General features: G+C 56.2%; 1 protein-coding gene across 2 annotated transcripts in view; it reads left to right on the plus strand.

Annotated features, from left to right (window-relative positions):
- Window positions 1–17396, plus strand: part of LOC133352779 (cysteine-rich motor neuron 1 protein-like) — a 44549-nt gene that overhangs the window by 11281 nt on the left and 15872 nt on the right. Inside the window, exons 3-8 of one of the 2 annotated variants that reach the window (XM_061568654.1) lie at window positions 5645–5899; window positions 7870–7990; window positions 8394–8512; window positions 12902–13084; window positions 13577–13774; window positions 17107–17235. In XM_061568654.1, the coding sequence (XP_061424638.1) occupies window positions 5645–5899; window positions 7870–7990; window positions 8394–8512; window positions 12902–13084; window positions 13577–13774; window positions 17107–17235 (1005 nt within the window). The remainder of the gene's footprint in view (window positions 1–5644; window positions 5900–7869; window positions 7991–8393; window positions 8513–12901; window positions 13085–13576; window positions 13775–17106; window positions 17236–17396) is intronic. The other variant, XM_061568655.1, reaches the window with a different exon arrangement.

Below are 17396 nucleotides of genomic sequence, written 5' to 3' on the forward strand. Positions count from 1 at the left end.
TCTACGCTCCTTCGCCAGCCTGGTGCCGTCAAATAGCCACGCCACGGGGGAGGGGTGAGGGGGGAGGGGGGGGGTCCTCGTCCAGCAGTGGAGTCGAACACGAGCGAGGGTCGGGCACGTGCTCAGTGGGGCGCGGGTTGCCGCGGTCGTGCGCGGACTCTGGTGCCCCCGTGGTTTTTGGGAAAAGTTACCACGAGGTCCTCACGGCCGAGGTGGGCCCCACGTGTTTGTCGATTCGTCGGGGGTAGAGGTGGGGGTTGATGGAGGGGGGGGGGGCTCACGGGAGCTGAGTAATTACTCTATCCGTGCCGGGTATCTATGGGCCTCAAGTGCAGCATTGTGGGCGAGAGGGCGAGCGAGGGCGAGCAAGCGAGCAGGGTGTGCCGAGTGGCAGAAAGGAATGTCTGGAACTCGCGCAGATGAGAGGAGCGTTGCCCGAGCGAGCGAAGCGGGGGGGGGGGGGAAAGGACGACGCCAATGCGATGAATAAACACGTCCGCCGGAGGAATCCGCGAGGCCAGACGAGGCGACCGACCGCTACACGCCACCACCGCATCATCATCATTGCCGTTCCTTCGTTCGCACGCTCACGGGAAACGGGAAAAACAAGCGGGCAGCGGGCAGGCCAGCGCGTGCGTCCGCGTGTGGGGCGGGTGGGGGGTGTTGTTGGGAGTGGGCAGCAGGGTGGTGCGTGTGTACGTGTGTCTGTGTGTACGTGTGTGTAGTGTGTACGTGTGTAGATACGCGGAACGGTGGCGCAGCGGCTATTTCGCTGCGTTATGAAGCCCGGCCACCCGGGTTCGGCTCCCACTCAGGGCCAACTCCGGTGACGATTATCTGAACCGGTCCTGGGCCTCCCCTAGGTCGACTCAGCCTCAAATTAGTCAGGATCAGAATCTCATACCGGAGGAGTCCGACGAGCTATAACGTTCCTTTACACAGATGTCCAGTAAAGCGGCTGGTGCGGGGTGTAACCGTCACCACTCGGGAGACAAAGGCGGTCGGGCGTGATGCTGGCCACCCACCCACCCCCTCGGCCTTCATAGGTGCTGCTGCTCGCTCACAGCACTTGCCCCAACAGTCTGTTGAGGCTACACGGGGCTTGGGGGAGGAACCTTTGGATGGGGAGGTGCCGGGCAGGGCGCGCGTGTGCGTGCGTGTTTGCATTTCTGGGGGAGTGGAGGGAGGAGGGCGTTGTTGTGTCTAACATACCAGCGACACGAAAAAAAATGTCTCGTCCAACTGTTTGTTTTAAGTGGCGGAGGCAACGGTAGAAATGCCTGTGGTCGTGGGTTTGGACCCCGTTCTTGCTCGCACCCCGAGTCTCGCCCCAGCACTCACCCCGACACTCACCCCCTCCACCTTAGCCCCCACCGCCCCCACCGCCCCCACGTCTCACCCCCCCCCGGCTCCCCACCCACCCCCACCCAGCACCGCCCGCCACCCTGCCCTCTGGCTATTTAGAACTTGCTCGCTTCTAATTTGTGGCCTGGGGTTGGGGGAGTTGGAGGAGTTGAGGAGGAAGGGAGGGGGGGAGGCGATGTGGGGGGCGGCGGGGGGGGGCTTTGGGGGAACCTCTCGGATGCGGGGAGTCTTCAACTCGTTCGGTGGTGTGCTGCTACGGAACATTGTGGGGAATCAAATGTCGTGAGTAAAACCGACTTCTCTGCTGTGTCTTCCACGTGCAAGTTAGCGGCTTTCTTTTCCTTCAGCCTTACCCTAATCGCTCTTGCAAACGGGTTGCTCCCGTTTCAAGGGACTATCCCGGTAAGACGTGTCAATCAAGTGCATTGGCCTTTCAAGACTTGTAGGTGCCCACGCTGAAATGCAATGCCAACCTCTGGATTGGTTTCGACCTTGCGGATCCCATCGGCAGAGTCGGGTGTGCCACTCGTTACTGGCGAGTTCCCCCTCTCGACGCCGCGGGCAAAGCGGCCCCTGCAGCGGGCGAGTTCCCAATTGGTTGCAGCGCAGTGGCCTCGGGAGGCTTCGGGCCGCCCCCTCGTGAATGTTGTGCCCCGGCTTTACTGCCTTCGTTTGGTCAAGCAAAGAGTTACCTTGAGCGCGGTGTGACGTCCCGCGGGTACGTTCAAGCAGAAGGATTCGGAAGAAACCGAGCGTAGACAGAGATTTCTCAGCGTTGGACGTCTGCGTGCGCTTTTCCTGGGCTCTCCTTCCCGCCTTCAACATTTCTTGAGCTTCTTAATTTGGCTGATGTCGGCGCCGGAGACAAGAATCGCAGCGGCTTGGCAAGAGCTACTTCTGCTCCGTGGAATGTCGCCCCTCCGTTGGACAAACATCGATCCCGACGAGCTGCTCAGGCCCCACCGGCGATTGTCCTCGGTGATCGGCGTCCTCCGTCACCAACCGCTCGCGGACGAGACAGCAAAAAACACGAGCTCGTCAGTACGGCACCGCGGGAGGCCAAAAATTGAACCGATTCTCGATGGAAGCCGCGAACCCGCGACCGTGACATTTCTGTTGAGACGCGGGGTCATGGCAGGGCACTCGGCGACTTGCCTGGCAGCGTGGGAGCGCAGCGCTCATGGCGGTGACGCCAATGGAACCTCCCGTCGCGTAAACACAGCCGCTACGGAGAGCGCATCGACACGCCACGGTGTGTCCTTCGCTGCGCCCAGCTGGACACATTCGTAGGTCGTGTTTCCCGATCTATTTTGAATTTGTACTTTTAAAAGCCTGGCGGCTGCGGTTGGCGACCGTTTAAAGTCCTAACCGGCCGCGTCCTGTGCGTCGGAGAGCGCTGGCGCCGTCACGCCATCGCCCCCTCGTCGCTCAGCATGGCCGGTTCCTCGCTAACGGTGTTCCTTGCACCCGGCAGTCGTCCGCCGGTGCCGTCAGGGTACGCGTCAGTTGCGATGGACAGCTGGTTGACCAATCGATGACGGTACAGGATCCAGCCTTATACGCGTATGGGGATTTCTCCAGGGTTCACCACGACACGATGCTGAAATCTCGTCCGTGGAATCGGCCAGTCTTCCAAATGTTTGCAAGGCCCTCCCAAAGCCAAGTCCAGAGGCCGGAGGTGAAAGGAATTGCTGACATCACCTCGCGTAGGTTTGTAAACGTGCATCGATTTATTGTTTTATTGCCACGCAAGAAAGGCCACCATGAGCGGGACGTGCCTGTGTAGAGACGAATGTGGGACACTCTGTAGTAATAAAAAAAAATAGCTGAGTTCCGTTTCTTAGCCACGGCTGTTTCCCTCCATCGCGTGCATTCCGTGCCGGGCGTCCTCGTCACGAGCTCCGATTCGCCGTGCGATTGCAGATGTGGGGGCCCGGCTGTGGCTGCGCCTGAAAGCCCCGGGAGACACGGCCACGGTCCACGGACTGCGAGTGGCTCGCAGGCGTCGGTGGTGGGAGAACGCCCAGGGGATGTCGCAATGGCGCGAGTCCACACCTCGCTAAGTGCCGATTCACAGCAGTACGTTTACGGAGGTAGCTTTCTGAAAATGGTTTACGAAATCCCGCGCGCTAAAATTTGCCAGGAATTGTCCAGGCCGCAGCAGCTGCATGGTCGGTTCTGTTCGAGTGTTCCATGCGAGTTAAGCTTGTTGTGCGCGTGTTGGTCATGGTTAGGGTGGCACTGCGCCATGAACCTTGTAACCCGAGTTGATATCTGACTTGGGCCTGGCCCACCCACCTAAGCACCGCACTGACCAGCCAAACAACACCCGGGACTGAAATGGCATTGAGGAGGCCTTCATCCAGAAGTGGATTTGACAAGGCTCTATAAATTAGTTATTATTGTTGTAACGTGATTAGTTTTGCTGTCACAACGTCTCACTCTGGCCACACCCTTAAAGTTGCGGTTAGCTTGTTTGGGTGTTGTTCGCCGGGGTGAGTGGTTTCCCAGGTGAATGCAGTCATCCCCAGGTGAGTGATTAGGCCAGGTGAGTGTGGTCTGATGTGGGATCGCGGTTGTCCCAGTTGGTGGAGCTTAGCCCCCCTCCTACGCTCCGTTCAGTAAACACATTGCATCATTTCAGCTGCCTTATGCTGAGAACAACCAATGCCATAATCATCACGGGCCACGTTCTGTCCACTGCTGGATGAAGACAACCCTATGCTCAATTCCTTTCAATTTGGTCACGAGATTTTTGCTCACTCGGTGAAGGGGAAATCGCCAGAGCGCCAATTCTCGTCTGCTGCCCACCACATCCAGTATATCTCTAGCTCTGCACCACCTACTCCAGTCTACCACTGACCCACAAATACAGCTCAGTGAGAAATTAAGTCCCGCGTGTGCTGACTTGGTGGGCTTGCAACTGTTGTTTCTCTTGTTATTGTTGCTACTGTTGTTGCCATTGTTGTCGTTGCCATTGTTGTTGCTATTGTTGTTGATGCTGACACGCGGAACTCCCCGGGTCGTGAGGTCACTCCCCTGGGACGGGGCTCACCTTTGGACTCCGCACCTGAGCCTCCCGTTTCGGCCCTCGCGGCATATTGTAAACGCTGCTGCATCACCCTCTGCCACGTTCGCTTGCCAATCGCTCCGTCGTCTGATGGCCGCGACTTAATTAATTGAACCAAAAATGCCACTTTTCAAAAATACCCACGTCTACCCTGGGTGTTGCGTCTCATGTTTGTTGATCGATTTTACTTTGAGTTTTATCCAGACACGCTTTGTTTGCAGAAGGCCATTCATCACATGACATGGACAGTAGCAGGAGATTTCTGCGGGGCATGTTTTGAGAATCTTCCCGTTAGGGACATGCATATTACTTACAAATTCACTTGCGTTAATATCTCACAAGTCATACCATAATTTATGACACGATTGCACTTTGCCTGTGACACGCACCGTGTCGGTCATGGGGCTTGCTTGACCGTACTTCACCGCACTGGTCGGCGCGGGTCCGGTTCAGATGTCACTTTGTAATTTGGGAGCAAAAAAAATATAACAACCTCTGGGTCGAGTGATTCCAGAAGTAGTCGTGTGGTGTCGTATTGTGGGGGGCCCTTCACTGGCACGGGACGCCACGTTCAGCTGATGCAGCCAAAAGGGCTCCAAATGTCAACACAGCGATTACTCTATGAAACCACCACCACCACCAACCACCAACCACCCATCCCACCACCATTCTGATCGCACTTTATTCTGGTCTCTCGTGTTTCCCGACGCCCACAGACAGCAGCACAGCGGTATATTTTTCTTCCTGTGCCCGTGATGGCCTCGCCTCTTTCAGAGTGAAACCCGCTCGGTGTGTTCCCTGTGATGCGCAAGCGGTTACTGTTGGCTTCATCCAGCAGTGGAGTAATCATGGCTGTTAAAGACACTTACAATATGATGATATTGATAGTAAGTTGATGCTTGGTAACTAGTAACTGATGATGATATTAAGATGATGTAAGGAGGTGATGATAATGATTTTGCAAAGTAACTGATGATAATGATATAAAGATGATGATGATGTAAAGAGTTGATGATGAGAGTCATATTAAGCAGATTCATAGTAAATAACAACGATCATGATAATGCTCAGCAGATAACGAAGGTGATGATATCAAGGCGGTATAGTTGGTCCGCGATGTTGCCGAGATTCCCGGGAGGCGACGGCGACCCCGGCGGCACCGCCTGAGCGTCCGCCCCTCTCTCTCCATCCCTCCCCGCGTTCGCGCAGAGGTTCCGCCCGACTGCCTGGACGTGGTGTGCGAGGACCAGCCGCCGCCGCCCGTGTGCCCCATCGACTCGGTGCTGCGCCTGGGCCACGTCCCGCTCGGCGAGTGCTGCGCGCTGCCCTCGCGCTGCGAGTGCGACCCGGCCCGCTGCACGCTGCCCGACTGCCCCCGCGGCGGCGTGCGAGTGCTCATGGCCGAGGCCCAGCGCACGCCCGGCCGCTGCTGCGACCTCCACGTCTGCGCTCCTCGGTCCGACGGTGAGTCGGGAGCGGCGGGGCTGCGGCGCGGCGTGACGGTTCCCGCCAGGATGTTGTACCCGGCCATGGGTGCCGATCCCTCTGCGGGTGATCGGGCCATCGTATCACATTTTGGCTTTTGGTGGTCGCTCTGACTGTGTGGGGGGGGGGGGGGAGTCTTGGGGAGTAGTTCGACGTAGCGTGTTGTCCGCTCGCGACCCCCTCCATCTCCACGCTCCACCTCTACGCAATGACAAGTCCTTGATAAACGTACGCAAATGAAGCCCAGTGGTCACGGCAAGTGCCCAAAGGTGATTGGCTGTCACGGACATTCGTTTACGCACCGCGGGGACACTGACCCATGGGGACTCGCGCGACAATTGTCAATCCTGCTCCCAACGCACTCATCACTTATCCCCCCCCCCCCCCGTTGGACCCCTTCACTCTGGTGAGGCTCCACTCAATCCCCTTCGTGGTCAGCACGTTGTCTGAAACTTCACCAATTACTACATATCTGTCTTTGTTTTAAGCCCGCACAAGTGTTATTGACGCACGTCGTTGAGTTTGTTTCTGAGTGGGAGGTTGTCCTATGCTGATTGAAAGTCCTCCACGCTTTGTTGCGATCACGTGACGGAGCTGTCGCATTGTTATTTTAGGAGGTTAAACGATGTGAAGGAGCGCAACCCGGAGTGTACGAAAGAAACACAGAGACCTCCTCAGTCCTTTTTTTTTACATCCAGTACTTAAAATGTTTTGGGCAGTTGTAGAAAATGAGATCAAGCGCCAATGTGTATACGATGGGTTTCTTGGCAGCCAGGGATAAACAGAGGCCACCCTTTCAAAACTGCCAATGCCGGACTGTGGCAGGAAAAGCCAAAAAAACACCGCACAAAGATTCCTTGTCTAATTTCATCCTCTCCCACAGAGCAAGCAGCGCGCTCTCGACATGCGCATGTTGATTCCCGTTTCACATTCATGGCCGCCGCTAATCGGGGGGATGGATTTTAATAGATTGAGGAGGTGCACTTCATCCTACACCCCACCCCTCCTAGCCGGCCCCCACCCTCATAACCACCACCCCCCACCCCACACCAGCACCCGTCAGGACCCCACATGGCTCTCAGAGAACGGCTCGCGCGGACGCAAGCTCGCGCATAAAACACACGCCCACGCGCGGCGTCCCGCACAACTGTGTTTACTCATCGCTGGGTCAAAGGTGAAATGGCAAAGGCGCAGCCCTGCAGTGTCTCGCTCCCGCCACTGCTGGCAGAAGGGCCTCCAGTAAAGGGAGCAACAGAGACCCCCCCCCCCACCTCCTTCCCACCAGGGGGTATTTTGGCCCTCTATTCAGCGCCGGCCAGATGTCTCGGAAGACGTGGCATTTACCCACACTTTACCCCACTGGATGCGAACCTGCCGATTGACTGTGTGTGCGGTGAGCCCCTTTGCGTTGCTTGACGGGGATTTGAGAAACTTGCCCCATTGTTTCAACTGCCACGCCGAGAGGTCGAATCTTGCGGCTGTCACACTTGGAATTACCCACACGGCTGTGTGTGTGTTTGGCGTGCGCATGGCACGAAGGTGGAGCAGTGCCACAGTGATTAGCGCGCTGCGCTGTGAACCTAGCGATCAAAATTGAATTCCCAACCACGGCGAGTGATCTCTCAAATTGTTTTTGCTCTGATTTCTCTTCGCTTCATTGCCATACTTTTTTTGTACGTTATTTCTCTTGTCATTTTAATGACCCCCAGTCACGCTAGCAAACACAAACTATTCTGGGCTCTTGAGTTCTCAACTGCTTAAACAAAAATAAACTTGACTCGGCCTTAACAAAAAAAAGAGAGCATCCGGGGCGCGGTGTTTAAACATCGGCATTGGAAGAGAAATGGGCGGCCCTGGGGGGTGGCGGTGTTGGCCACAGCACCGCCTCACGTGGGCCCTCGCCCCCAACAGTCCGTGTCGGCTTCATGGGGGGATCTTTGTCTCTGCAGCGCGAGGGAGGACGTGCATCCCTGAGGATTGCCCCCCGGTGCCCGAGGTGACATGTCCCCCCGGCAGCTTCGTGGCGTTGGGCACCGAGAGCCACGACGGCTGCTGCCTGCTTCCTGCGCGGTGAGTTCCGCGCCGCTGCCCGTCTCTCGGCTCCCGAGCTCGGGCCTACGCTAGGCTTTCGGATTACGTGGATTTTACATACCGGTGATCGGAGAAATGGGCTGATGTCTTTCACGTAACCTGTTGCAAAAGAGGCTGTAGTGTTTCGTGTTTCTCACGTGGCTTGACGTCATCTCCCCTGGTTAAATAAAGTATTCGATGACCCATTTTTGGTGGCTGAAACCTGGAACCCAATCTCCGGGTGGCTCAGTTCCGCGACTCGTGAGCCACCCAGGCCACCGTTGGCTCGGCGGCCCTGTTCCCGGGCGCGCGTGTCGTTGTACGGTGTTGACCCTGCTGTGCCGCTTGCCCCCCCCTTCCCCCCGCTTGCCCCCCCCCCCCGCCCCCGACGTGCCTCCTCTAGGTGTGAGTGCCCCGTGCTGTGCGAGAAGCCGACGTGCGACGCCGGGATGGTGCTGCGACTCGTCGCCCACGGCAACGGCAGCGTGGAGAGCTGCTGCGACGAGTACGAGTGCGCCAACGGTAAGGGGCCGCCGCAGGGCCGGCAACGCACGGCAACGTACGGCAACACTCGGCAACAGAGCCATGCTCTCCGCGGCGACGGGAAACTGTACGCGTGCGGATCTTTGTGAAATCTTCTGGCCTGAAACCCAGCTCTGGAAATTCCACGTTCTGATGGTGGGGACCAATCTATCCATAGGGCAAGTCCTGCTTATTTCTCACAGAACGGTTCTGATGGGACTTTAGGGGCGATGTGACGCAGTGGACACATGCACAGCCCCTGTGCTAATCCACTGCTGGATGAGCACCTTGCCATGCTGTGTGGGTCATGGGGATTACGCAATCGTACTTTTTTACCGGGCTGGTCAGTGTGGGTTCGTGAAGGTTGCGAGCATAGACATTGGAGGAAAGCACAGTACAACGATGGATTTTTACGCACTACCCTCTGCTGACTACTTAGTTCCACAGCAGCCTATAACATCTGTTATGCACGATGGTAACCCCCCACCCAAGCACAAGCCAAGCTCACCACTACTCGGCTTCTGAGATTTGATGAGATGGGGGGGGGGGGGGGGCACATTCCGGGTGACTTTGACATCATTCTGCAAATGAGTGTGCCATACCTTACACTCTTCATGACTAATTGCTGCAAGGATAATAATTGTTTGTTAATTATTTCACAAGAGTATTGATGTAGATACTCTTAAGCGCACTCTAAAAAAAACGCCACTTTTTTCAAATTTTCTTGCTGTGGTTTTCACACCTGATGATGATTGCTTGTGTTGCAATCGAAATGTCGTGAGAATTTAATTGTTAAATTTTTATTATTTTATTATTTCCCTTCTACGTGACTTTACCGAAAGAACCAAGAATATGAATTCCTGCAGTTACGAAAGCTTTAAATCTAAAGTTATTGTTGAGGCCTAGATTGAAGGTGAGGATTTTGGATTGTGTCCCAAGGTCAGAGGTCGGGCTTGGGTTAGTTGCCTGTCCATTTTTCTCAGTTGGGGCATCGTTAGAGAACCTTCGGTCTGTTGCATGAAACGTCCCGGGGTGATATCTCCCCTCGCGTGGCGTGACGCACGGGGACGCTTCGCTTGAGGAACGTTACACAGCTGGGCACTCGCCGCCCGTTAACGTCGGCATCATTACGATTTTTCACATTGGTGGACCAGCGGCCACGGTTTGGCAACCCGTGCAAAAACAACCAGGACGCCAACCCGCGCGGATACGAGCCGTCCCCGCCGGCGATGAACTGGCCTGGGCCAGGGAGTAAAGGGCGAGCGACCGAGCACGGAGTCGTGTTGGGATCACCGCTTGGCACGGCGCCCAGGCCCAACGCGAAATTTAAAGAGAAACGCGCAACCAAAAAAAAACAGACCGCACGGTTCCGGCAGGCGGCCGTGCCGCTTGGACGTGTTTGTGCAGGAAGCTGCTAAAATCCGGTGGGGGTGCAGGGGGGGCCCCGGGGCCGCTCCCCGGGGCGCGCTCTCCCTCCGCTCGGCGTCCACACGCTCGACCCAAGCTGTGACTTGCAGCTGCTGGGGGGTGTTTGTTTAATTTTTTGAGCGCTCCATGTCCAGCTGCCAGTCGTGCGCATGTGTTTCCTCCCCGTACATCAACAACAACAACAATAACGGTGGCGGCGTTGTGAGGTTCCCTTCCGGGGACAGGGTTCCGCTACGTCGGGAGGGGGGGGGGGGGTTTGATTCGTTTGGCTTTGTGTGCGGCGAGACCGGAGAACCCGGGGAAAAGCCACCACCCGCACGACGGGGATAGCGCTCGTATATCTGCGCAGCCAAGACAGCGAGACGCTCGCTGGCGCCACCATCGACCAATCGCCTCGTAGCCGAGCCGGTGGAGGGGGTGTCGAGCGAACCGCCGTCCCCGCCGACGAGGCGCCAGGTCGCCGGCGTGCGCCAACGCGGGGGGGGGGGGGTGTGGAAGCTGGGTGTGCATTGGGTGGTGGTGGCACCGGTCTCTGCCGGAGCCTCTGCTCTGCCTCTCTGATGCAACGCTTCGTCCCCGAGCGCGTCCAGGACATTGGCAGTGATGTCGAGCCGCACAGATCTTTTGTTTCAATCATTTAACAAAAAGCGCACGCAACTGTTATTAGCTCAGCCGTGTAACACATCGGAGGTTTACTCAAGGAATTATTTAATAATTTATCTTTAGTTCACGGACCCTAAATCTCCAGGGACAATTTTTTTTCTGTGCATTGGCACACTTCCACTTTCCTTCCTGCAAATTTTTTTATAGGGTTTTGTTGGCACATTTAAAATCAGAACAAAAAAATAGCGGAAAGATGTTTCAATAAAAATAATGATGTCATCAGCCGCTCAGCGTTAGCGGGTGGCCCCCTGCCAAGGGAAGCGTTCACTTTGGGCCCTGTTTCGTGGATTCGTGTAAATCTCGGCGATCATTCACATCTGCTCCGGTAGATCGGAGATGCTTACGCCCCATGCCTCTTGGGCAGGAATTGAACATCAGAGACATTTTTGTTGCAATTCGTGGGTGGCTTGGCTCTGGGTAGAGGGCCTCGACGTGAGTGATGGATCAATTGATGAAGAGCTGTTTTTTAAATGGAATTCTCCACCCTGATGCCATTTTTTGCGCACTTCCATTGGGGCGTATTTACGAAGGGGTCGTGCTCTACAGCCTTCGCTCGGTGGGAGGTCGCTCATTCGTCTCTGCGGCCTTTTTAGCCTCCACCTCCCTCCCCCAGTCGTCCATGCGATCGACTCCTTGCTCCTGTTTAACTCAAGGCTTAAGACTTTTCATTTCCTCTGTCCGTGACAGACTTTCTCTTTATTGATGATAGGTTTTTCCCCCTTTTTTCTGGCAACAAAACATGTGTCAAGATGTTAAAACACCAAACTGAAACCTTTTTACAAGGAATCATGTCTGCATTAACCACAATGCCTGTGGTCAGAATGCAAACAAAAAGCATACTCTGATAATATATGCATTGTCCTTGAAACTGATTGGTCCACACCAGACAGCTTTCTTTTGAGCCTCGTCTCAAACCAGAGGACGCGAAAAGGCGTACAGCTGTACGAGGCTCAAAAGAACCAAAGAGTAATTCCTGCAGTCACGAAAGCTTCAAATCAAATGTTAACACCTGTTGCCAGAAAAAAGGGGAAAAAACCTATTATCATATTTTGGTACTGGCAAAGGAGGTCTCATGATGCCTCTTTATTGATATAAAATCTCGATCAAATTATTTTGCACCGCACAGCTCTTCCAGTTGGTCTTTTGAGATGCGATGGCAGATAGACGATGCAAAATTTCCACCCGTCCTGTGCAGTACAGTGCCAGTTGTGAATTTTCAATAAGAAAGTACCGTGCATTAAAATATGTCTCACATTGGTGGCTTTGCGTCCATACGTGCTCGTAGCACTGGGCCGGTTCATGGCCGTCCCTCCCGAGGAGGAGGGGGGGCTCGCGTGTGACGGTCGAGATTTGGTAAGGCTACGGGAAGTGGGTGGCGTGCCGAGAACGCACAAGAGTGCGCTTTCTCATCGCAGGCAGACGCGAAGGAATAAAATGCATCGGCCACGCCAAATATAAGCCTCGTCCACAGATGAGCCTCGGAAATAGGCGGCGCCGAGGAATGTGGCAGCAGGGTGGCAAACCACAGACGTGTGTTCACTCCGTGTCGGCTCACGGCCGCTCGAACCCGCGAAGGGGTCGAGGGCCTCGATCGCGCCGAGAGATGTCGACGCCACTTCACCCCCCACCCCCACTCTCCCCGTGCGTCTCCTCCTCCTCCTCGTGACACGTGCGGAGTGGATAATGTCTTCGTGGCTTTTGCGGGTAGAGGGGTGACCGGTGCTCTTTAGGGGCGCGCTTCTGAAGTGAGCGACCGTGACTCCGGGGTGGGGGGGGGGGGGGGTTGGGCGCGACCCGTTACGCGGCACGGCCATGAGTCCCCACGGCTCTACTCTGGACTGCCCATTGGGACTTGACGGGGCCCTGCCGATCGCTTCGTACCCCGTGGCTACGCTCTCGGCTCGCTCTCATAACACAACTCGGTCGCCTGCACGAGCGGCCCACGGTTCACTTGGCTGTACACTGGCGCCATTAACCCCCCCCCCCGCCCCATTTACCCCAGGCGGGCTGCCAGCATCGACCACATCTCTTGCTTAGCACGTGTTCCCCTGTTTCCCCATCCCACCCCCGTCCCGCCAACCCCACCCACTACCGACCCCACCCACCAACCCCATCGCTGACTTACCCATCATCAACCCCACCACTAACTTACGCACCCACCAACTCCATCCGCCAACCGACCCACCAAACCCCATCGCTGACTCACCCACCCACCCACCAACCCCACCACTAACTCACCCACACACCAAACAACCCACCCACCCGCCCGCCAACCCCGCCGCCCGCCGCCCCCCGCAGACACGAGGTCGTCGTGCACGTTTAACGGGATGGAGCACGCGGACGGGGAGATGTACCGCATGGACGCGTGCCGCTTCTGCCGCTGCCACAACGGCGTCTCCTTCTGCTTCTCGGCGCAGTGCGGCGCGCTCGCGTGCCAGCGCTACTACGTGCCCGTGGGCGAGTGCTGCCCCGTGTGCGAGGGTGAGTGCCGCCCCGTGCGCGAGGGCGATTGCCGGCACCGCCTCCTCGTCGCATTTCAGTCGGCCGGAGCTGTGTGAGGCCGAGATCCGGAAAATTCTTCCCCTAACATCCCTCCCCCTCCCCGCTCATCTGGTGTCTTTGGGGGGGGGAGGGGAATGAACCCCCGGTGAGAGGCCATCAACGATCGTTCGGGATCAGCCGTTGGTTTCCACGCGCCGTGGTCTGGCCGATTTCTGTGGCTACGAAGTTCAGGAGACGGGACGCCGTTGGCAGAGCCTGCGTCGTGCGCTTTGAGAGTCGGCCTGCTCGTGTGCGGCCCCCTCGCTGACTACGTTGGTGATTCTCTCAGTCAGCACATGGGGCTGACCGAGTCCCTGCACTGCCTCTCTCGCTCCTCCTCTCTCCTCCTACATCCTCCTAACCTCCCACGTTTTAATCTTTCCTTCTTGACACCAACTCGCTCCTCTCTCCACCTCGGCCCCTCCCGCACAGATCCCGTCTTCCCGGTGAGCAACCCCGCGGGCTGCTTTGCCAAGGGGCAGATCCGCGCGCACGGGGACCGGTGGCGCGAGGACGACTGCACGTTCTGCCAGTGCGTGAACGGCGAGCACCACTGCACCGCGACGGCGTGCGGCCAGAGCTGCCTCAACCCGATCCGCGTGCCGGGGGAGTGCTGTCCCGTCTGCGAGGGTACGGCACCGCCATCGCCACCCCCACCGCCGCCACCACCGTCACCGCTGCCGCTGGCTGCCGCTGCCACCGCTACCACCACCGCTATCGCTGCCACCACCGCTACCGTCACTACTACCACGACCACCTCCACCACTGCCACTGCCACCCATACTGCTACCACCACTGCTACCAACCCCCGCTACCGCTACCACCTTGGCAACCCCCTTTACCACCGCTACCACTGCCACCTCCACTACCATCACTGCTATCACTGCCACCCCCACCGCTACCATCACCGCTACCACCACCGCGACCACTACCACCGCTACAACTACCACCGCTTACACTGCCACTGCCACCCCCACCGCTACCACTACCGCTACCACTGCCACCGCTACCACCACCACTACCACTATCACAACTGCCACCCCCACAGCTACTGCCACTGCTACCACCACCATAAACAGGTCAATAAGCCAGAGAGTGAATGGCGAGTGATGCGGTGTGTGTACAAATGAGTGATATAGTTGATGATTTCACGAGTGAGTGATTTGATAGCTGAGTGAGTCATTAAATGAGTGAGTCAATGACAGGGTGAATGAGTGACAGTGTGAATGGAAGTATTAGGGTGGATGTGTGAGTAATTGGGTGGTACAATGTGAGTGATTGAGTTATATTGACTGAATGAGTGATAGTGGATAAGTTAATGGATGATAGGGTGAGTGACAGTGAGAGAATGAATAAGTGAGTGTATCGGTGAATGAATGAGCAATAGATTGGATTAATGAGTGAGGTAATGGATGAGCGAGTGGGAGAATGAGCAAGTGGGTGAGTGAGCAAGCGAACGAATCAATGAATGAGTGAATGAGAGTAACTCAAGCGCAGAGCTCGCACGTAGTTCATCAAGGTTTTTTATGGATAAGCTCCTGAATAAAATAGATTGCATTGTTTATAGCCAGGCTGGGGCCAAATTAAATCGAAGCTAAATTAGCCCTTTTGTTTTGGACACAAAGCATTGCATGGCTAATTCTGGATGAAGCCACTGGCTTGGGATCCACCGGAGCATTCGCAATAGTTTCCAAACAGCACGCGTGCACGCGCGACTCCCTCCGCGTCGCCGCTCTCGTCGCGTCGCCGGTGGCACTGACCCTCAAGAGTCCCTCGCTGGGGCAGGATTTTTCAAAAAGGCCATCGGGTCCCTGCCCCCACACCCGCCCGTCAGTCCGAAAATGTTTCCAGCGGGATCTTGCCGAGTTCTGACCCAGATTTCACAGCTGGGGAGGTTTTTATTGGCAGCACGAGTGGAAACATTTTTTGCGAGAGAAAAAAAATTGCGCGCGCACACACACACTCACAAACACACACACACACAAGCTCACTCGCGCACACGCTCACTCACACAGTCACTCACACGCCCATCGGAAGTGCTGGGCGGAGAGCACGTACGGTGGTATCTTGTGAGTCAGAGGAGAGAGGAACAAGCGTAGCAGAAGGCACGAAACATCAGGACGATGCTTGTACCCTCGCTGCCAGAATATTTTTAGCCATCGCTGTGCCTTTTTCTTATTCGATGATCCAGCAAAGTTTCCGATGCTAAACGCCACAGCACGAGAGCGGCCTTTTGCTCCTTGTGTTCGCTCTCCGTCGTTCTCCGTGATGCCACTGAATAAAAATCTGTCCATGCGTACTGTCCGGTGACATTGCTGGGAGGGCTGCGGGGCGGCCGGGCCGCTGTTGACGTTCTGTGCTGGCACCGCGCGCATCAGCTCCTGGAATACAAGATGTACCGAGTTGCCACGCTCGGGGGAATTTGTTGAGAGATGTGCGGTGGCTGCAGCGGCGGTAGTGGTCGCGGTGGCAGCGCTTTTGGTTTTCCCTACCGAATAGAATAGCGCGTACGCTATTTCAGTGCTGTTAATTTTGGCGCTGCCATGGGCTCGGATTGATTGAAAGGGATATGAAGGTATTTTTGAAAGTGTGTAACTCTTTCGGCCAATTTCAACTGCGGATTTTAATGAAATGCCAAAAGGCTCGAGAGCTTATTGAAAACCTACCCATCACAGGACGTAATCCCGTGGACGATATTACATTCTTGGGGCTCTCTTAACTCATAAAGTGGCCAGTCACTAGCACTATTAATTCGCTCCGGTGTGAACTCGGTTTGGCCTCCTGTTGGCGGTGGGGGCAGTGGCGGGGGGGGCGGCGGAGGCTCTGCCCGCTCACCGCGGAGTGCGAGACGCTCCGGATCTCGAAGGTTCCCGTCCTTTGCGTCCAGCGGTGTGGGGGGGGGGGGGGGGAGCAGAACGAATGTGCTCCGCAGTCCTCCGCCTATTTCCGCGCAGGAAGTTTTAAGTGGCCGAGCCTCGGTCTCGAAACCACATTCTCATAACCAACAGCAACTGCACAACACAAACAGGTCCCCTTTTTTTGGCATTTGCAACCAGCGCCCAAATACCAGCGTTAGCGTTGGGGGGGGGGAGAGAGTAATTGGACGCGCTTTATTTGGAGAGCAGCGTACAAGCGCGGGTGTGTTTTCTGCTGAGCGCGCGTGCGTGTGTGTGTGCGTGTGTGTGTGTGTGCTTGTGTGTGCGTGTTTGTGTGCTTGTGCTTGGCTTTGGCCCAGCCCCGCAGCAGCAGCAGGGCTAAGCTGTGCCGCGTGCCTGCACACACACACGCACACACACGCACACACACGCGCACACACACGCACACACAGCGCATCCACGCGGGAGGCTGTGCACAGCGCGTCCATGCCTGCCGGCCCGGGGGTCGTTCTTCTCAGAGCCCCTGATGATGACGCGGCGACCTTCTGGGACAATTCCTTCGGTTTACTCGCGTGCACACCGAGCGTACATGCTCGGCGTCGCAATGATGTGTCGACTCGCCAACAAGATGCGATTCGAATGCTCGTTGATTGTATTTTCCATTTTTTTTCGTGCAAATCGCACTTAATTAGTTCATCTGACCCCTTGCAGCTGTGTGAGGTGCTACATTGCCACCTCACAGGTAACAAAGTAATTGATTCCTTAAGAGAATCTCAACCCTAAATCATAAAAAAAATTTGGTTTCTCATTGGGGCAGAGTAATTTCAGGCCATGTGAGTGGATTTAATATAGTAATGTTAATATAATAATATTAAATCCACGCTTAGTAAATATAACTTTCATGACGTGTCTGTTTAGTGCTGCTAGGCTGGCAACATTCATGTGATTCCACGATGCGATTTGCATGTGGAATAAGTAATTAGCAACACAAATGTACGCGCCTTCACTTGTATTTTCTGTGCAATGGAACGGACGCGAGACTTTGGGGTTATTGCCGCTCGTGACGGGTTTTATTTCATTTTCCAGAGCCGACGTTCATCACCATCCGCCCGCCGCTCTGCTCCCCCCTGCTCGGTTGCTCGCTCACGGACGACAGCTGCCCGTACGGCTTCTGGCTCGACTCGGACGGGTGCCGAACCTGTCGCTGCAAGACCAGTGAGCCACGCGCGCCCGACACCCGGCTACGGCCGCTCAGACGCCGCCGCGCGTCCACGGTGCCAATGACGCGACTCACACACCCGCCTGTCCCCCCCCCCCTCTGCCTTTCGCTTCTCGCTTGTCCCCTCCCGCCTGTCCCCCTCGCCTGTCCAACCCCC

The sequence above is a fragment of the Lethenteron reissneri genome, chromosome 41 (assembly GCF_015708825.2).
Source record: "Lethenteron reissneri isolate LAM-NWPU_2019-01 chromosome 41, ASM1570882v1, whole genome shotgun sequence".
NCBI lineage: Eukaryota > Metazoa > Chordata > Hyperoartia > Petromyzontiformes > Petromyzontidae > Lethenteron > Lethenteron reissneri.